The sequence below is a fragment of the Ictidomys tridecemlineatus genome, chromosome 3, assembly GCF_052094955.1.
Source record: "Ictidomys tridecemlineatus isolate mIctTri1 chromosome 3, mIctTri1.hap1, whole genome shotgun sequence".
Lineage (NCBI taxonomy): Eukaryota > Metazoa > Chordata > Mammalia > Rodentia > Sciuridae > Ictidomys > Ictidomys tridecemlineatus.
The window spans coordinates 89,595,168-89,613,443 of NC_135479.1; the positions used below are offsets into that span (position 1 = coordinate 89,595,168).

At 40.1% G+C, this 18,276-nt stretch overlaps 1 protein-coding gene across 2 annotated transcripts in view; it reads right to left on the reverse strand.

Moving 5' to 3' along the window:
- The window catches only part of Slc9a9 (solute carrier family 9 member A9), a 541,578-nt gene that overhangs the window by 495,691 nt on the left and 27,611 nt on the right, over positions 1–18,276 (reverse strand). For both annotated transcript variants that reach the window (XM_078043469.1, XM_078043468.1), the window contains exon 3: positions 527–604. In XM_078043469.1, coding sequence (XP_077899595.1) covers positions 527–604 — 78 coding nt within the window. The remainder of the gene's footprint in view (positions 1–526; positions 605–18,276) is intronic.

Below are 18,276 nucleotides of genomic sequence, written 5' to 3' on the forward strand. Positions count from 1 at the left end.
ATGAGGTCTTTCATTACAATCACCTAGAATAACACTGCCCAACAGAAACATAATGCAAGCCATGTGTCATTTAAATATTTCCAGCCACGTTAAAATAAATTTAAAAATACTTTTTAAATGAAGTTTGATAACGTTTCATATCACTCAATATATATAAAATGCTAACATTTCTACATGAAATCAATATAAAATATTATTGAGATAGTTTACATTCTTTTCCTAAATACCAAGTCTTTTGAAATCTGCTGGACATTTTACACTTAAAGAGCATCTCAATTCTGACTAGCCACATTTCAAGGGATCAATAGGTTCACATGACTAAGGCCTGGGTGTTGGACATAGTAGGTTCAGAACAACTCTGAGTATGTCAGGTTTGAATCTTTATTATGCAATCTAAGATGGTGATATTCTTGCCAAATAAGTAGGTCCATAAATAATTGTTTTTTGTTTTAGTACAAGCAAAATTCTCTATTTAAGGCTAAAAAAAAAAAAAGAAAAGGAAAAGGAAAGATCATTATATATTTACCTTCTTTAGACTATATCCTGCATGAAATATAATTGGTGGCAGTAAAACGTTGAAGAAGATTTCTGGGTCAAACGTCATCTGCCAGAAAAGTCAAAAAGTACAATTAGAAAAAAATGTTACTTCAGGCCATTAAAAACATTAAAAAAACCAAACAGCAATGGTTGCTTTTGCTAAGTTTGTATGAGGCATATTAACACACTATTAAATTAGAAGATATGAAAATATGAGAAAATGTAAATTTAGAAATCATAAATGCAGTGTGAATCTATAATTTCCATCCTATTACTAACAATAACCATAACAAAACTCAATGAAATCTGTCTAGGGAAGAACATTTTTCTTTTATTATGATTAGTTTTTCATTTCTCATATTTTAAATATTTTTTATTATATACTATTTTTTTTCCTGATCAAAGGAATTAACAGTACTCCATTGTTTTGGCTTCTGACTGGGGATTTATTTAGTATTCTCCACACCAAAAATTTTACATATTTGGTTTTTCATGTTCCCTGTTTTATCCTATCTCAAAGTTTAAAATTCTTTCCAGACTGTGGAAAAACACATTGGAAAAATGAAAATGGATTTTTCCAGTATTTATTGGTTTTTACTTAAATGCTAAAATAAACTTGGCCAAAACACAAGTATGAAATACAATGCAGTGAGAGGCAGGAATTCTTGAATCCAACATCTCCCACATACTTGGTCATTTGAAAATAAGAATTCTCTTAATCTCTAAAACCACCTAGACTCTCCTCATCTTTCCCACTCCTCTCCACCCCTTGTCCTTTCCCCAGCCTCCCTCCCTCCATCTCCCCCTCTCTCTCTCATACATGCCATTCATTATGTCGCCTTCTCACCATTAGAGTACTCATAAAAGTCTTTTGCTGTATGGGTTTCACAACTCAAATTTGTAAATTCCTTCCCCTTGTGTGAATTCAGTCTGCTCCTCTCTGAAACTGGATCTCAAAATTATACGGTCCCTGGTGAAGTCGGCCTGATCCAATGGTCCAAACAGACCACTCTCTCCTCTGTGCTGTTTCAGCACGTTGGACCCTCCTGGTAACATCTGTGTCTTCTAACATACTTCTCATGACAAGTGGCTTGTGTCTCACCATTTCCCCCATTAATCTGAGAGCTTATCCAGGGTCACAATGATGCCTTAGGCAATTCTTTGTAGCCTCAATACCTCCCACTGTTTGGCTCATTGCTCAGTAAATAATTCGCTCAAATGGAAAGGACAAAATCAGCACTTATTTTGGAGTCAAATCTATTAAAACGGGATGCATTATACTCACCTTCATTACAGGTAAAGATTATTTAACAACAACAACAAAAAAAATTAAGAACAGCCTCTATTGGTTCCAATTTTCCCTTTTGGTTTAGCTGGGAATGTCAGAGGCTCTTTTCTGCCTCCCCTGGACCTTCAGCTCTGCTCATCCGATTAACATATGGGAAGGGAAAGGTGGAGGAAGAAGAAGCCACCTAACTTAGCCTAGTTCCCTTTCACAAACCTAGTTAGTCACCATTGATGCCACACCTCCTGTACCACTGAGCATCCAAAGGGGTCATCCCTAGACCCTGAGGCCTCTGCTTCTTTCTTAGTCTCTCCCTGGCCTGTGTGACCTTACTCTCACAGTCATCTCTTGCCCTACTTGATCCCCAATGTCAGTTTATCATGATTCAAATCCATGGGAAGTGGAATGTGATGGGCTCGGCTTATCTTTTCACACCAGGCCCGGGGAGAACTGTAAGCACTGGCCTAGATTGACTGCCTTTAAGAAGGTGACAATTTCTGGATCCTTCATCCAGGGATCGCAGGGGCCACACCACCCCTCCCTTTAGGAGGAATAGAGGCCGTGACAGGTGCACGCATCTCTGGGAGGGAGAATAATGGAGAGACTTCCTTCCCAGTCTTGCTGTTGATCAGGTGAACGGCCTTAGGCTTTCTTGTCTAGATAACTGTTTCACCCATATTTTCTAGTTTCTCCCACCAAGAGGCAAATTTCTTCAGCAAGGAACATGCCCTTATTTTGATTTGTTTTTCCACATAATAACTAGTTCACCACCTGATAGGACAGATACATGTTCAACTTATGGACGAGTTGGAGACAACAGAGAAGCAAGCCCTCAGCTCTCTTAGACCTTCTCTTGGCTTATCCCAAACCAAGGTGGGGTACTACCTGTGACAGAACACCTGAGAAGAAAAAGAGATTGGCCAGGAGAAAGGAAGAGATGTTTTCTTAGCAGGCCCAAGTTCCTACTCTCTCCCAGGCATGTAAGTGTGATGTTGCATTAAGTCCCTACAGGAACAAAGATGGGGGAATTCATGCATTTCATTCACTCTTCATTAGGTCACTCATTCCAGGATGTATGCTAGGTACCAGAGATAAAATGATGAACAGGCCCATTTTACAGAGGGGAAAACCAAGGCTTAGAGAGCTTTGGGATGATCAAGGTCAAGCGGCTACTAAATGAAGAAGCTGAGCTTCTAGACCCAGGTTTTGTCTCCCAGGCCTGCCTGTTTCCTACACTCTGACCTTCTGCATGCCCAACATAAGGAGGCTCTGCCTTTTATATTCTGCTACCACAAGTTACATAAGATTCACTCTGTCCACACCTTTGAGGTCCTCCAGGAGATTTTATCATTAGAATCCTAAGCAAAGTAGGCCACACACTCCCAGTATAACTAAAGACAGCCGACCCCAGTGCTGTTTTCTAAAAATGAGTGAATCCTATCAAATGGGAAAATTCATTGGTCATAAAGAACCTCTTCATGTCAGACCCTGTACTAGACACTGGAGGCAGAGTGGGGACCCAGTGCTTGCCACTGGGAGCCTCCTTGCCAGTTGTGAAGGCGGACTTAACTAAACTACCTGCTCCCCATGATCAAAGGGCTGTGTCAGAGGGCAAGGAGGGATTAGGCAGGACAACCAGGAAGGGCTTTGTGAGGAAGTGACATTTAAGATAAAATGCAAAATTTGAAAAGTCCTCCAAAAGGAGTTGAGTGAAGAACACCCCAAGCAGAGAGAATAACACCCGCAAAGATCTAAGGTGGAAAATAGCAGTAAGGATTTGTGAATGAAGGCCGGAGTGGAAGGAGCAGGGGGAGGTGAGCCCAAAGAAGAAGGTGAGAAAGAGCAGAGCTGGGGGTGATTTCAAATGGAAAAGGTCCCTGTGGGAGGTTGGAGCAGGGATGAGAGGATGAGATTCAAGCTTTAAGAGAAGCCCTGGGGTGAGGGCTGCATAATCAATAGGAGAGAGGACAGAGGCCTGGAGCTGGGGAGAAAAGGGCAGTTTCCAGGGACACTGGAAGATCCAATGGGTAGTTGGCAGATTAGGTGCCAGGGATAACAGAAAGGAAGAAACCAAGTCTATGAAACCCTGAAGTCAGTGCCTGTTAAATAGTAGCAGCTCTTTATGGTTGGTTTTCTCTCACTAGCACACATTGCATACTTCTGGAAGAATTTTACACTTCCATTATACAGGCACAATGACACTGTAGTCATCTCTTTTGTTACATTGGCTCATTCAAAACACTGAGTAAAAAAAAAAAAAATCCTTTTGAATACAACAATCAACACAGAAGATAAAAACAATGCTTTGTCCATCCCACATAGAAATCAAACATTATATTATTTTACTTTTGGAAAAACCAGCCTACTGCTAGCAGGTATTGTGTTTTATGATTTATTCTGGGCTCTTAATAAATTTTCCCTTTGGTGCAGAAATTTTATAATGGATTTTGGAGAGAAGCATTAATGTTTTGATTTCACTTTTTACCTTCAGATGTTCTGGCTTTTATTGTAAGAAAACCAACAGTGTAAGGAAAGAGAAAAACAAATGATCTACAGTGGTCTCATGCATACTCACCGTCAAGTTTCCTAGGTTCAAGTCCCAAAATCAGGGACTTGGATGAGAATTTAAACTCTCTGTGTCTCAGTTTCCTGATCTTTACAGTGAACACGATAATGTCGTATCTAATAAGAAGTTGCTATGAGAATAAAATGAATTAATCTTTGTAAAGTCCTTGGGGCATTGCCTGTCATCTAGTAAGCACTTTGTGTTTATCACTAAAGAACATTAAATATATAAAGAAATATTTTCAAGTTATACTTTTAAATATATTTTATATGTTATTTTATATATTATATATTTTATATTTTATATATATTTTTAATATTTTATATATATATTTATTTTTTATATTTTCAAGTTATACTTGCTCTCTTATCAGGAAGTCCTGAAGGTTTCCCAATTGTGTAAAACATGCATGAAGATTTTAATTTGCTTCTCTCTTTACTCTCTTTTCTAGGATGATCAGAGACACCACTGTTGATCTATTTTTATGAGGCTTCTTGCAAGTATAGCAATTGCGTGTTTGAAGGTTTTAGCATGGAGATGTATTGCTGAGTGCTGGGGGAATGAAGCAACACGACTGTGATCATCTGCAAGGGCAAGCCATGGTGGCACAGACTCCTAACAGAAAATCCTTGCCTCAGCAGCTTTTCTGCAAAAATCAGGTTAATCACTCAACCAGAACATTCCAATAATCAGGGTGCCCCACTCCCTGCATGCAGGTTAACTAACGTGCTATTGAATTATATTTTCTGGAGCAACCAGATGAAACTGGCAGACTGAGAATGGCATGCAGCATACAAGGATTTATTTGTATATACAAAACAGATTTGTGTTCCTTTCAGACTTGCTGTAAGCTTAGGAGCTGCTAAATCAAAATTCTGGGAGTAACTCCAAACCCAGGCAATTTCTCAGAAATGGCTGGATCTGCCACTGTCCCAACCTCCAGATGGGAATTCCACATGTCATTTTCCTCATATTCTGTGTTCAAATCAATGCCTTGGGGTTTTTTAAAAGACTAAACAATTCAATTATTTATTATAAAACAAAGGAGAAAAGCGTCTAAAGGGAAGGGTAGAGGAAAAAGAAGAGCAAAAAGCTAAAAAATGTTCCCCAAATGGGATTTCCACCTGTCTTAGGGACAAAAGACACAAATCTTAGGGACAAGGACTGGCCAACAGACCTTGTTTGTGATGATGGGTGTGTTCTAAGACTGTGCAATAACAGTAGCCACCAGTCACATGACCTACTGAACACTTGAACTGTAGCTAGGACAACTGAATGACTGAATTTTTACTTTAACACTGGTGGCTAGTGGCAATCGAATAGTACATTTTTAGACAGTTACCAGAATTTAAAATTCATATTATTTTGTTTTTAAATGTTCTATTATGCAATCCAAAGTGTGGTTCGTTTGGAACAACAGACCTGAGACTCTGAGATGGAAGTATTATGCATGTTTCATGAAAGCTGTGAAAAATTTTAAACATCAGAACTCAATTCTTAAAGATACTATGGGGGGAGAGAAATATCAGTGTGTTCACAATGATGTAGTGTATTTTAAATATCATCTCCCACATGCACCAGTATTTGACTAAAAATGGCCCAGACATATGTTCACACAGATAAACAGCTAGAAAATTTCCAAGAGTAGAAAGAATGTACCAAGTTTAATTTCCAAGTTCATCAGAAAGTTAGAGATACAAAATTCTGTTTGGACCTGAGTAGTAAGGCATGCACTGACTCAATATGACTTATCTGGGAAGAAATATCTATATTCTACTGAACTACTAAATAAATAAACTCTAAAATAAATATCCTAGTGAGGGACTGTGATTTATGTGCCCTGGTCTTTCCAAAGAGGTCTTTTAAAAACACTGTTTCATCAACTCTGACAACATTCCTGAGTAGTAGCTAGCAAATGCAATTATGGTTATTTTCCAGAGACAAGAGAAGAAATTAATAGTGGGCCCATGTCAATCAACAGGACAGGGATATCACTGAGAATAGGATGTAGATGCACAGTCAAACTACATGTATGCTTTCCAAGGGATCACTGTACCAATGTAACTACTTGAAGCCAGATTTAGAATTAAGAACTAGGCTTTTGTTATTTTGTTTTTTGCTGATTCCTTTGGACAAATAAAAAGATTAGCACAATAAAGAGACTGATCATCTTCAATGATTTATTCATTAAAAATTTTGCAAGCTATAAGGAATATGAAGATATGCTATGTAATAGAGACTGATTCCATGAAGATTGTGGCCAAAGAAAAGAAGACCCTGTATTACCGAAGAAGCTCTGAGCATGGAATTAAGCTATAATTCAGGGTTCTCCCAGCCAGATAGCACTCTGGGATTGCTGGCCTTGCAGAAAGGCTGAAGTGGGGGCAGCATATGAGCCAGGTTGTGAAGGACAAGTGGGAGTCTATTCAGGAGTACCCACATGCAGAGCACGCCTTTTGTCTGACTTAGGCCAGTGGGTTTGCTTTCCCTAAGCCACAGAGGAAGCTGGCAGATTTCTGAAGTTTCAGTTAGAGTTGATAGCAAATAATTTAAACAATTTTAAATATTAAAATAAATGCAGATGTATTAAAAAATGAAATTCAAGATCTGTATGCATTTTTAATACAAATAGGAGACTTCAAAGAAAACTTGGCTCACTCTGGGCAGCAGCTTTAGGACACACCTAGAGACCGCTCAAGGGTAAACATTCTCTTTCCTCTTTTTAAGTTATGCTTTGGCTTGAGAAATACCAGAGTGAGAGACAGAATGGACCAGAATACTTAATAATATAGTGCATACTGATTGGATGACCTTGGTCTATTGACTTGACTTCTGTGAGCCTCAGTTTCCTCATTTGCATTATGAGCATAAAAATGCCTACAACCTAAAGGGGCTTTTGAGGATTAACTATAATAGTGAATTTAAAGGATTTTGATTAGCATGGACCTGAATCTACATTAAATAGAATGACAAATCAATGGTTTGGGTATAGAAGGCAAAAGTTGTGCTTGGGGAACAGAAATAGACCAGGTAGGGTCACAAGGGATGAGGGGGAGGTTAGGCCTAGTGCATAGCTACAGACCATACACCTCTCTCAAATCCACTGGGGATGGATTTAAACTATGTTCATTAAAGATGAAGAAAAATCAAGACATTAAAACAGGATTGAACAATACAATGACTGTATAAATTTACATGATCTCTAAAAAGGATAATTTAATAATTGTTATCAAAATATTAGCTGTCTGAAAAATGGTGTATTAAGAATTGTAATGCAAAAAAAAGAGAGTTCATATATAATGGCATACTTTGGTGTGAACATACTTTATATACAGTTATGAAAAATTGTGCTGTGAATGGATAATTATGAATGTAACACATTCCACTATTGTCATGTATGTAAGAAATAAAAAAAATTAACTGTCTATTTACTATTTCATTTAGCAACAACTTATATGGGAAATTTTTCTTGCAAATATACTTGAACCTGTGTGGAATGATACAAGAATATTCACAGCAGATGAGAGAATGGAAAATAGAAAAGATAAAAAAAAAAAGCCCTTGAGGATGATGGGAAATAGACTAGTTAAATATGTTGGGACATCATCCACGACACAGAATTCTATGCAACTGTTGGAAAAACTGAGGATTCCATGAACTGACATGGTAGCTCTCCAAAACTTATTGCCAAGTCAAAAGAGCAAGAAACAGAACAGCACATCTGGCATGTGTGGCTGAAACTGCTGGGGGCTCACACACCCATTTCCTTTCTATCCTGGCCAGACATGTAGACTTCATTTCCTTCTTGTCAGGTGGGGCCATGTGACTGGGTTCCAGCCAATCAAATGTGGACAGAAGTAACAGACATCCCTTCCAAGCCTTTCCCTAAAAACTCCCTATTTCACTGATGCTTTCTGCCTTCCTTCCCGTCAGTTCTTGTAGAGCATCTAGCCAAGGTCCCCTCATCCCGTAGACCAAGGCTCATTCTAGTATTTTTCTTTTGATCTCCATCTTTCTGACTCCTGAATCTATTTCTCTACTTGTTACTAAATCAGGTAAGCACAAGAGAAGATACTGAGTGAACCTTTCATGATGTGAACAGAAGAATCACCAGTAGAGAAGAAATGGCTTGTTGAGTAGAGATGGGATCCCTGAGGAGTGTCACAGAAAGGAGAAGAGGGCCAAGCACAGCACTGGGGAGGAAGAGAGGGGTACTGACAGAGAAGGAGATGATGAAGGAACAGTCAGAGTGAGGAGAAGGGAGCTCAGTGCCATTGAAAGCCAGGGGGGTGAGGAAGTGGAGGAAGGAGCTGCTGCTCCCTGGTGCAAGGGACCAGGTTTAGCAGGTACAAACCCAGGGTTCCCAGTGAAACTGGAACTTCAGAGAGGCAACAAGCACTTTTTAAATCTCTGCATTTGGTACATACATTTTCTCATATTTATTATGTATCTGAAACTCGATGAATACACAAAGGGGCAAGCAGAAAAAAAAAAAATTTCTGTACCTGGCTGATGGAGGGATTGGCTGGAGAGGAGCTGACACACCTACCCTAACCCTCTATCAGCTACAGGAAGAAGCAGCTCAAGGATGGAGGAGAAATCCTGTGGATTTCATAATCTGGAGGTGTGCAAATGCTTCTTTGGGTTAACTCCAGCCAAGAAGTGGGTCCTGGGGTTAAGGCAGAATCAAGTGGAGAGGAAGCATTTGTGTGGACTCCAGGTCCCTCATGGAGAGGGCAGGAGGCGGCCCTTTTAGGAATCGGATGAATGGCTCTTGGATGAAAAACGGGAATAAAGGGGAATAAAGGGACAAGAGTCAGAAGAGGGAAGTTAGGAGGCAGGAGAGGTAACCAGGACCCAGTGACAACAACAAAAATAAGAGGTGTTAAATAAACTTAGGAGTGCTTGGGGAACAGAAATAGACCAGGTAGGGAAGTGATAAGAGCAGAAAAAAGAAGGAGGAGGAGAAGAAAAGAAAAGGGGAGGGAGAGGAAAGGAAAATGAATCTTTTAGAAAATGGGGCAGAATCTTACTCAGGACCTTCAGATCTGTGGAATGGCCAAACTAGGTTGGTGAAAAGTTAATTCCTTTCCCCCTGTGTTTGCTACAGAGCCTGGCTTGGGGCAGGCTCTCCCTGTATCTCAGGTAGGCTCAGGTCATGAATCGCCTAGTGCTGTTGACACAGGGGCTGTCTGATGGAGAAGCTGCCTTAGAGGCCACCCATTCCGTGGAGGGGTGGTGGTAATGGGACAACTGCCCTGGAGCCTACTGGGCTCAGTCCTCCCATTCCTGGGGAGCGGTTCTGCTTCCCTATTTTATACACTATGAAGTTGTGCCAGTTTTGCTTTGGGGAAAAAAACAATTGAAATCCTGACCTCATATTGTCCCCTAAAAAGATCAAGGAACATGTGTCAGGTCCAGGTCACGCCCAAACTGTACTGAATCTAGAAATCCTAACCAGAAATATTTCTCTCTTATTATATTTATGTTCTTAACTTTGCTCCAAACATTTTTTTTTTTTTGAGAAAGGTGTTGCATGCCTGGGAATGGAATCCAGGGCCTTGCACACACTGGGAAAGCACTATACTATTAAGCTACACCCCGAGCCCTTCAAAGGATTTTAAGTGACATGTCAGAGTAGAATTCCCTCTCTCACCCCTGTCCAGAAGGAACTGGTACTCTGACATTGGTGTCCTTTTCCCTCCATGTCCGAATTCATACACTTCATGTAAATGGATATCCATAAACTACAATTAGTAGTATTAAAATTTTACAGAAATTTAATAAATATTTTCTATCCTACTTTTTGCATTCAACATTGTTTGGGACGTTTATCTGCATTAATGTATACGTGAATCTTGTCCATTCACTTAAACTGCTGGGTAGCCTTCTATTGGATAAATGTAAGCCCTTCTTGTTGATGGATAATTAGGTTTTTCCTATTTTGTGCCATCCTAAAGTACCACAGTGGATATTTTTGTGACTTAAGTCTTTGTGCACATGTGAAAGTTTCTCTATAAATGGAAAATACCAGGAAGTAGAACTGCTGAATGATAAGGTAAAGGAATCTTCAACCTTAGTAGGCACTGCCAAATAACTCTAAAGTGGTTACACCAATTTACACTTCCACATCAGATTATTGAGCATTTCCCCACATTCTAGAAAACATTGGGTATTGATAAATTTCCAGTTTGGGGCAATCTCATGATTATAAAATTATATCACATTATTGCTTATTTTCATTTCCCATTACTAATGAACTATGCTTATTTACCCTGTATGACTTTTTATTCTTGAGTAGCTCTGCAGAGTCTGGTTACTATTTCATTTTGATTATTTAGTTTTCAAACACATTCTTCCATTTTCATTATCTCCTTAAACTTTACTGTCTTTTAACTTTGTTGACAATGTCTTTTCCATAGAAAAATTTCAAAGTGTAGTGTTGTAAAGTGCATTCCATTTTTACTTATTATTTGAGCTCTTGGGGATGACTTTTTAATTGCTTTTCCCTCTCCTCATGTTATAAGTAGATATTGTCCTAAATTTTATAATTTGGATAGTACAGTTAGGTCATTATTCATCTTACATTTATTTATTTAATGTGAGCTAGGATTAATTCTTCCTTCTTCCACATGGACAGCCAATTGTGCCAGGAAAGCTCAAGGGTCTTTGGTGGGTCATCCTTTCCTACTGGCTTCTGCTGGCTTTTCTTCCATTGTCAACTGCTTTTTCAAAGTTCCAGAAGATACTTATTCTAATAAATGCTTTGTATCTGTTATCTGGCAACCTCCTTAATACTTTGGAATATAAGGAAAGTTTTATGTAGATAAATGTTCACTGAAGCATTATTTATACTTGTGAGCATTAAGGAACAACTCAAAGTTAAGTACATTTCCACACATAACACTGCATTCTTTAAAAGCTTGATAAAAGGTTTAGGTTATGATAATAAGTAAATGGAGCAAGTTATGGAGTTCTCTATAGATCAACTGATTTAACCTGAGTAGAAAAATCACATAAAAAGACCAGAGGAAAATTTAGCAAAATTTACAGTTCTTACATGATATTGTGGAATTATTTGGATTCTTCCTTTCACAACAAAACAAAACAAAACAAAAAACAACAACTTTCCTATCCTTCTAAAATGATTTTCCCATAAATTTATCAGCTAGAAAGTTATATCACAAACAAAACAGAATGGCTAATGAAAGCCATTCTGAACTGTGAGCATCTGAAATAGACTGGTATCATTAAGAGGGATCAATGAATCATGAAAGATAAAAAATGAAAGATAAGAAAAAGTTATGAAGTGGGGACCAAGCTGGGCACAGTGGTATGTACCACCTGTAATCCCAGTGATTTGGACGCTGAGGCAGGAGGGTTGCAATTTCAAGGCCAGCCTCAGCAACTTAGCAAGGCCCTAAGCAACTTAGTAAGACCCTGTCTCAAAATAAAAAATAAAAATACAGTTGGGGCTATAGCTCAGTTGTAAACTGCCATGGGCTCAAACCCTAGTATCCCCCCAAAAGTGGGGGGGACCCGGATTTGTTATGGTTTTTAAATATTATAAAATATCTGAAAGGGCCTGATAACAGAATCAGGAAAGGTGATCAATGGTAACCCTTGCCATGGCCAAAGTTTTGACTTAATTTTACTCTTTTCAAAAATTATTAGAAGATTGAGTATTGTCTCATCAATTAGAAAACTTATTACTGGGCTGGGGATGTGGCTCAAGCGGTAGCGCGCTCGCCTGGCATGCGTGCGGCCCGGGTTCCATCCTCAGCACCACATACCAACAAAGATGTTGTGTCCGCCAAGAACTAAAAAATAAATGTTAAAAAAAATTCTCTCTCTCTCTCTCTTTAAAAAAAAAAAAAGAAAACTTATTACTATTTTATTAAAAACGATAGATCACTGAAATATATATATATATATATATATATATATATTTGCATTGAAGATGTAATCTGGTACATTTATCAGTTGTCAATTAAGTATCATAATAATCCATAATAAAACATAACAACTTATATTTCCCCATAATGCTGTTACAGTTTAAAAATTTCCTTCATGTACAGCAACTCATCTTGAGTTAAACATTGTGAAAACACAATTTTTACACAAACAGAACCAATGTTCTTATAAGCAACAAGTCCTAGACTCAAACCATTGCTTCTGCTTCCAAGTCTATTGCTTTATTGGCAATAATAATGATAGAAAGCCAAAGTTTATATGCTTTGAGCACTTACTATGAGGCAGGCATTATTCTAAAAGCTTTACACGTATCCCAGATCACACAGCTGGTCAGGGGTATTTACTGGCCTCTTCACCACCATCTCTCCCCTGTCAGCCACCCATGAGTGGATTCAGGTTACCCACTCCACTCTGAATGGGTCTCACATTGGCTGCAAATCCATGAAGGACACAGAGGTTTTCCAGATCATTGTCATGGCAGCAAATCACCCATGGCTAGAGTCTCTCTGTTTCTCATAAGGTTCTTGAGGCATGAACCCTCCTTTGTTATCTGTGTGACTCTTTTCTAAGGTGAACACACATCCTGGTTTGAACAGAACAGCTCTGGCTAATGCTGACTGTTCTTGCCTAAGTAAGACCAATGACCTGGGTTCCTACTCCTGACTTAGATTCTCAGAGCCCTGGTCCTTCAACTACTTGGACTGGGAGGTGATTATCTCCTATGGGTCTGCCCTCCATGTGGGGGCTTCCCTGCCATCCTGTGTGACTGTGGTATTACCATGACATTGTGATTCCATTCTAAGACTGATTTGACATCAGCAACAGAAGATAATATTAACAGGCAGATGTGAGAAGGGCCTGGTCCTCCATCTCACCTGAGCCATTTGTTCTACAGGACTCAAGCATCCAGCACAGCTGAGGCCCTGTGTATCAAGGGTGATTTATTTTTCCTCTGTCTGAACTTGATCTTCATTTTAGCAGATCTTTAAAGGCAAAAGACACTGTGTGTTCCATTAAGGATATGCAGGAGAATCCCAGGCCCACAGAGTTGTTTTTTGACTTAACAGTTTTTTTTTCCTTTTTCTTTTTGGATTTTGCATTATCTTTATCAGGCCTCAGCTGTGAGGTGTGTGTGTGCAGCTTCCTTATCCTGAGACCTCATCAGGGAGCAAATGGCCTGGGAAGAGGAACAGGGAAGGGCTGAGTCAGCAAGGACCACAATCAGAGCAGGCATGTTGGAGGGGTGGGGGTGGGGTGGGGTGTGTGTGCTGAAATCAGCAGAAAGGGTGGTTTAAAATTAAAGGTGATACATTTCTAAAAATGGCACATTTACCTTAAAAATCAGTGCATTAGAAAACAATACCAAGGAGCTGGGGTGGTGGCTCAGTGGTAGAGCGCTTGCCTGTCACATGTGAGGCATTGGGTTTGATCTTCAGGACCACATAAAAATTAATAAAATAAAGGTATTGCGTCCATCTACAACTTATGTGTGTGTGTGTGTGTGTGTGTGTGTGTGTATACATATATATAAAACATATGTATTTTAAAAAATACCAAAATTCCTCTTATCATCCTACCTCAGACTTTTTACTCCAAGAAGAAATCCATACCATCAAGGGAAGATGGTGTAGAAGAGGAAAAGAAGCAGCCTATTTACAGCATTTCTGACACTGAACATAACTTTACTCATTTGGCTCTGAAAGCAAACTCTACAGTAGATATCACAAATCCCTGTCTCAGTGATACAAATTATATATATATATATATATATATATATATATATATATATATATATATATATATGCTCAGAGGAATGAACTTGATCAAGGTCTCTACACAGGAAATGGCAGGAATAAGATTCATTCCTAGATCTAACTGTACAACATTATACTCTTCCTTGCATCACCTTAGAGGTGGTTAGGGTTCAAGCTGAAGATGGGAAGCTCTGAAAGTGGATCTTCGAGATGGATATCACGTGAGAAGTTTTTAGAGAGGTGGAAAATGTGGTGTTTGGATATTTGCTCTTCTCCTAAAAATAGACTTAAGCAAGCATACATTCAGCAGAGTGCTGATAAATCATTTCTAGAAGGAAAAAAAAATTCCACATGTCCTAATTCGTAGCATTTCCAATTTCTGTGGTGTAAATACTAATACCAAAGCCCATTTCATGCTGCCAATGATTTAACAACAATCTGGCTGGCAACATTTCTGTAAATACTCCCAGCTTTTAAGAGCTCTGAGAATCCTGTTCTTGCCCTCCATTGTACTCATTTCACTGTGTTAACTCATAAAGTAGGTCCTGTTCTTGGGCATACACCTACAGAAAGGCTCCTGGCCTACAGAAGATCAGTGAATGTGACACCATGAGGTGCCACCAAGATTTCCCTCTGGGAAGAAGGCCTTGTTGCTTCTGCTGCTAGGAGTGAGATCCACCCTCACGGAGTGCCAGGACTGTAGAGCCACCTCAACCAAGGCCATACCCCCTTTCAGAGTGGTCATACCCAAAGACAGGACATTTGGGTGTTTTTCAGAGGCCTGGCTGAGTTCAATTGAGGTCCATTCTAGCTCCAGAGCTTCCCAAGGAGCCAGCGAGATTCCTTGGCTGGCATGACAGCCCAGCTCCTCCTGACCCCCAGGCTTGCTGCTTCTGCTATCCATAGGTATGATGATTTCAAGGGCACTTAGTAAGAATTCTGCCCACTAAACTAAACTCCATGTCAGGATGATGTTTTTGAGGAACCCAATAGCACACAGTCCAAAGGAAAGTGATGAACATCTCACTGTGTAGCACAGTCTTGTTCTGCACACTAGCCTGGGCCAGAACCTAATCCATCAGTGCCCAGGGAGCCTTGTGACCAGAGACCGATTTGAGAGGGGAAGCAGAGACCTCCTAACTCAGGACAAGCTTAAATAGCATCCAGAGACAGCCTGGTTACCAGCCCTGTGCTCCGACTCCTCCTGGCCCTTGTGGGTCCTCCCTAGGGCCGCACAAGCTAGGCGCTTCTTACTGACCAGAGAAGGGGAAATGCAGTTGGGTGAAACATTATATAACCACTGGCTGGAGACCAGCCATGATAAAAGTGCACTCCTGCCATAGTTTAATATTTTAGAAGGAACAAATCAAAGGCAAAAGAATAGAAAGATCCATTTTAAGTTTTATCTACTCAGGCTTAAAATCGAATGGGAAATCTCTCTGCCTCCCACTCCTTCTCTGTTTTCTTCCTGGTACTCAGCTCCCTCTTCTCTCTCTCTCCTTCCCTGTCTTTCATCTCTCCCTGCTTCCCTCCTTCGCTACCCAATTATTTGAAGATGAGACTTGTAGCAGTTCAGCCTTCTGAGTAGTAAGCAACCATACGAGAGCCCACGTATTCACCCTCAGGAGAAGCCCTTGATAGATATAGGTACAAAAGAGCCTATCATTAAGGCAGGTAGAGCAGCAGTGAGAAGTAGCCACCAAGAAGCAGAGGAGGACACACACCTAGTCACATCATCTGTCATCTATCAAGGTCCATGAAGTACCTACTTTGTGCCGGCACCCTGGAACAGAAGGTGAGCACTATCCAGGGGCAGCCCCTCCCCTCCTGGAGCCTGCAGCTAGTGAGGAGACAGACACTGCCTGAGGGGTCCTAGACAGAAACGTGCAACTCAGCTAAGACACAATGGAGCATGACAGGGGAGACTAGACTGTGGATTTACAACACACAATCACTGGACATAGGAGTACAGTAGTGCAGGGTCACTTAAGGTAGGGGCAAGTGTTCCCATACCACAAATCAGTCCCAAAGAACATCCCTATGACAGAGCAAGACCTCATGCGCACCCTGGTGCTATGAGACTCAGAATATTGCATTGAAGATTTCAAAAAACAGGGGGATTTTTAAAGAAGGATATTGCTATGGTGTTCATGTGTCCCCTAAAGTTTAAGTGTCAGGAACTTAATTCCTAAGGCAACAGTGTTGAGAGGTAAGACCTTCAAGAGGTGATTAGGTCATGCTCTGCTCTACTAGTATGGATCAACTGTTATCCCAGGTGTGGGTTAGTTATCATGGGAATGGGTTAGTTATCATGGGAGTGGGTCCCTGCTAAAAAGATGTGCTTACTTCCTTTCCTCACTTCCTGCTCTCACCACGTGGTGCCTTCCACCATGTTATGATACAACACAACAAGAAGGTGCTCATCCAATGCTCATCCAGTCTGTACTACTCCATTATGGACATTTGGGCATTATGGGGTGCCCCAAGTGAACTAAGAAGTTATCAAAATTAGTAAAATAAAAATATAATTCTAATAAAGATATTACATTGGTCTCTTAGGCGAGGTGTCCTTATTCTAGGGAGTGGAGATGATTTGGATGGGGAAAGAAATTACTTGAAACTTTTTTTTTTTGCATTTCATTTGTATCCTTTTAAAAAATATTTGCTTTACAATGTATTTTATATATTGATATGTAGTATTTGCACCTAATTTGTAAATAATTAGGCATGTATTATGTACATATGCCCACAGACACTTTACTGACTGGGGTGGGCTATGGTTTGGCAGTGGTTGATAGTCCCCAAGGGTCCACTGTGATAAAAGCAGTCCCTGGGGTGGTGCTATTGGGAAGTGGTAGATTCTGAGGGAGTGGGACTTGGTGCAAGGTCCTTAGGTCACTGGGGAATGAGGAAGTTCTCATGTGACCCACTTGAGTTATTGAAGAGGACAGTTATAAAAGGAGCAAACCTGGCTCCACCCATCCTTTTCCTTTGTGTTCCTGTTCATGATGTGATCATTTGTTCCTAAATACATCCTCACCATGACGTGCCATTGTCTGATGCCCGCATCACAAACCAAACCAATAGGGATGCCCAATTTTGGACTTCGAATCTCTATAAGTAGGAACTAAATAAACCTTTCCTTTTTATAAGTTATCTGCCTCAGGTATTTATGTATAGTATTACAAAACTGACTGATCCAGGGTACAGAATTAAGAGTTTGGAAAACAGTGTTTTAACTGCTAAGTTGGCTAGTGCTTAATAGTAATAGTTAATATTTAATAAGAGCTTATTCCATGTCTGGCATATAAACCTTCACATGAATTACTCCATTTAGACCTCATAATAACTCATTGAAGTAGGTTCTAATATTACCTCCTTTGAAGAAAAAAAGACATCCGTAACTATAGGACAGACCTGTGATTTGAATGCAGCATTCTGAGAGCAGAATGGGGATCTAACCACAATATTATGCCACTTCATTTATGCCAGTTCCCACCATATGTGTTGATCCTTAGAAGGATAATATTTTGGTGTTTTGGAAAGATTAAGCAGGAGGGACACTTTATTCTGGGATAATATGTAATAAATACAGAACTTATTAATAAATACAGAAAATGGAATCAAGTAACAAGGTATATACCGCACTTTCTAAAGATCCACCTCTTGGACAATGTGTAACTCTATGATCCTGAGTGGGCCCAGGAGGCAGGCAGAACAGTGCCACAGTCTCCAGCCACCCACTCCTCTCCAAAGAGCTGTGGAACCAGAGCTGTGAGGCCTCAGCAGGTGGCATCTCCTTGGCACCATGACGCACTGGTCCTTAGAGAGCTCTGCTACTCTGACTCCCCTGGTTCCTGCACCTCATGTCTGAGCTACCACTTTAAACCCCTCTGGAGGTAGGCAGATGGAAGGACAGATAGACAAAGCCCTGAGTTTCTGCACATGGTCAAACTGTAAAAGCCTAAGAGCCACCAGCAAGTTCTTCATGCCTTAAGATGTTCCAAGATCAGGCAATGGTGAGAAAGCAGGGTCATCAGGAGAGGTAGAACACCCCAGTTTTCTCTCCCCAAGGCAATGGGATATTCTGTGGGGTCTAAAGACAAAAATTCTTCCTGAAAAGCCATTCCCTTTACTGCCACAGCCCCTCTCCCTGATCA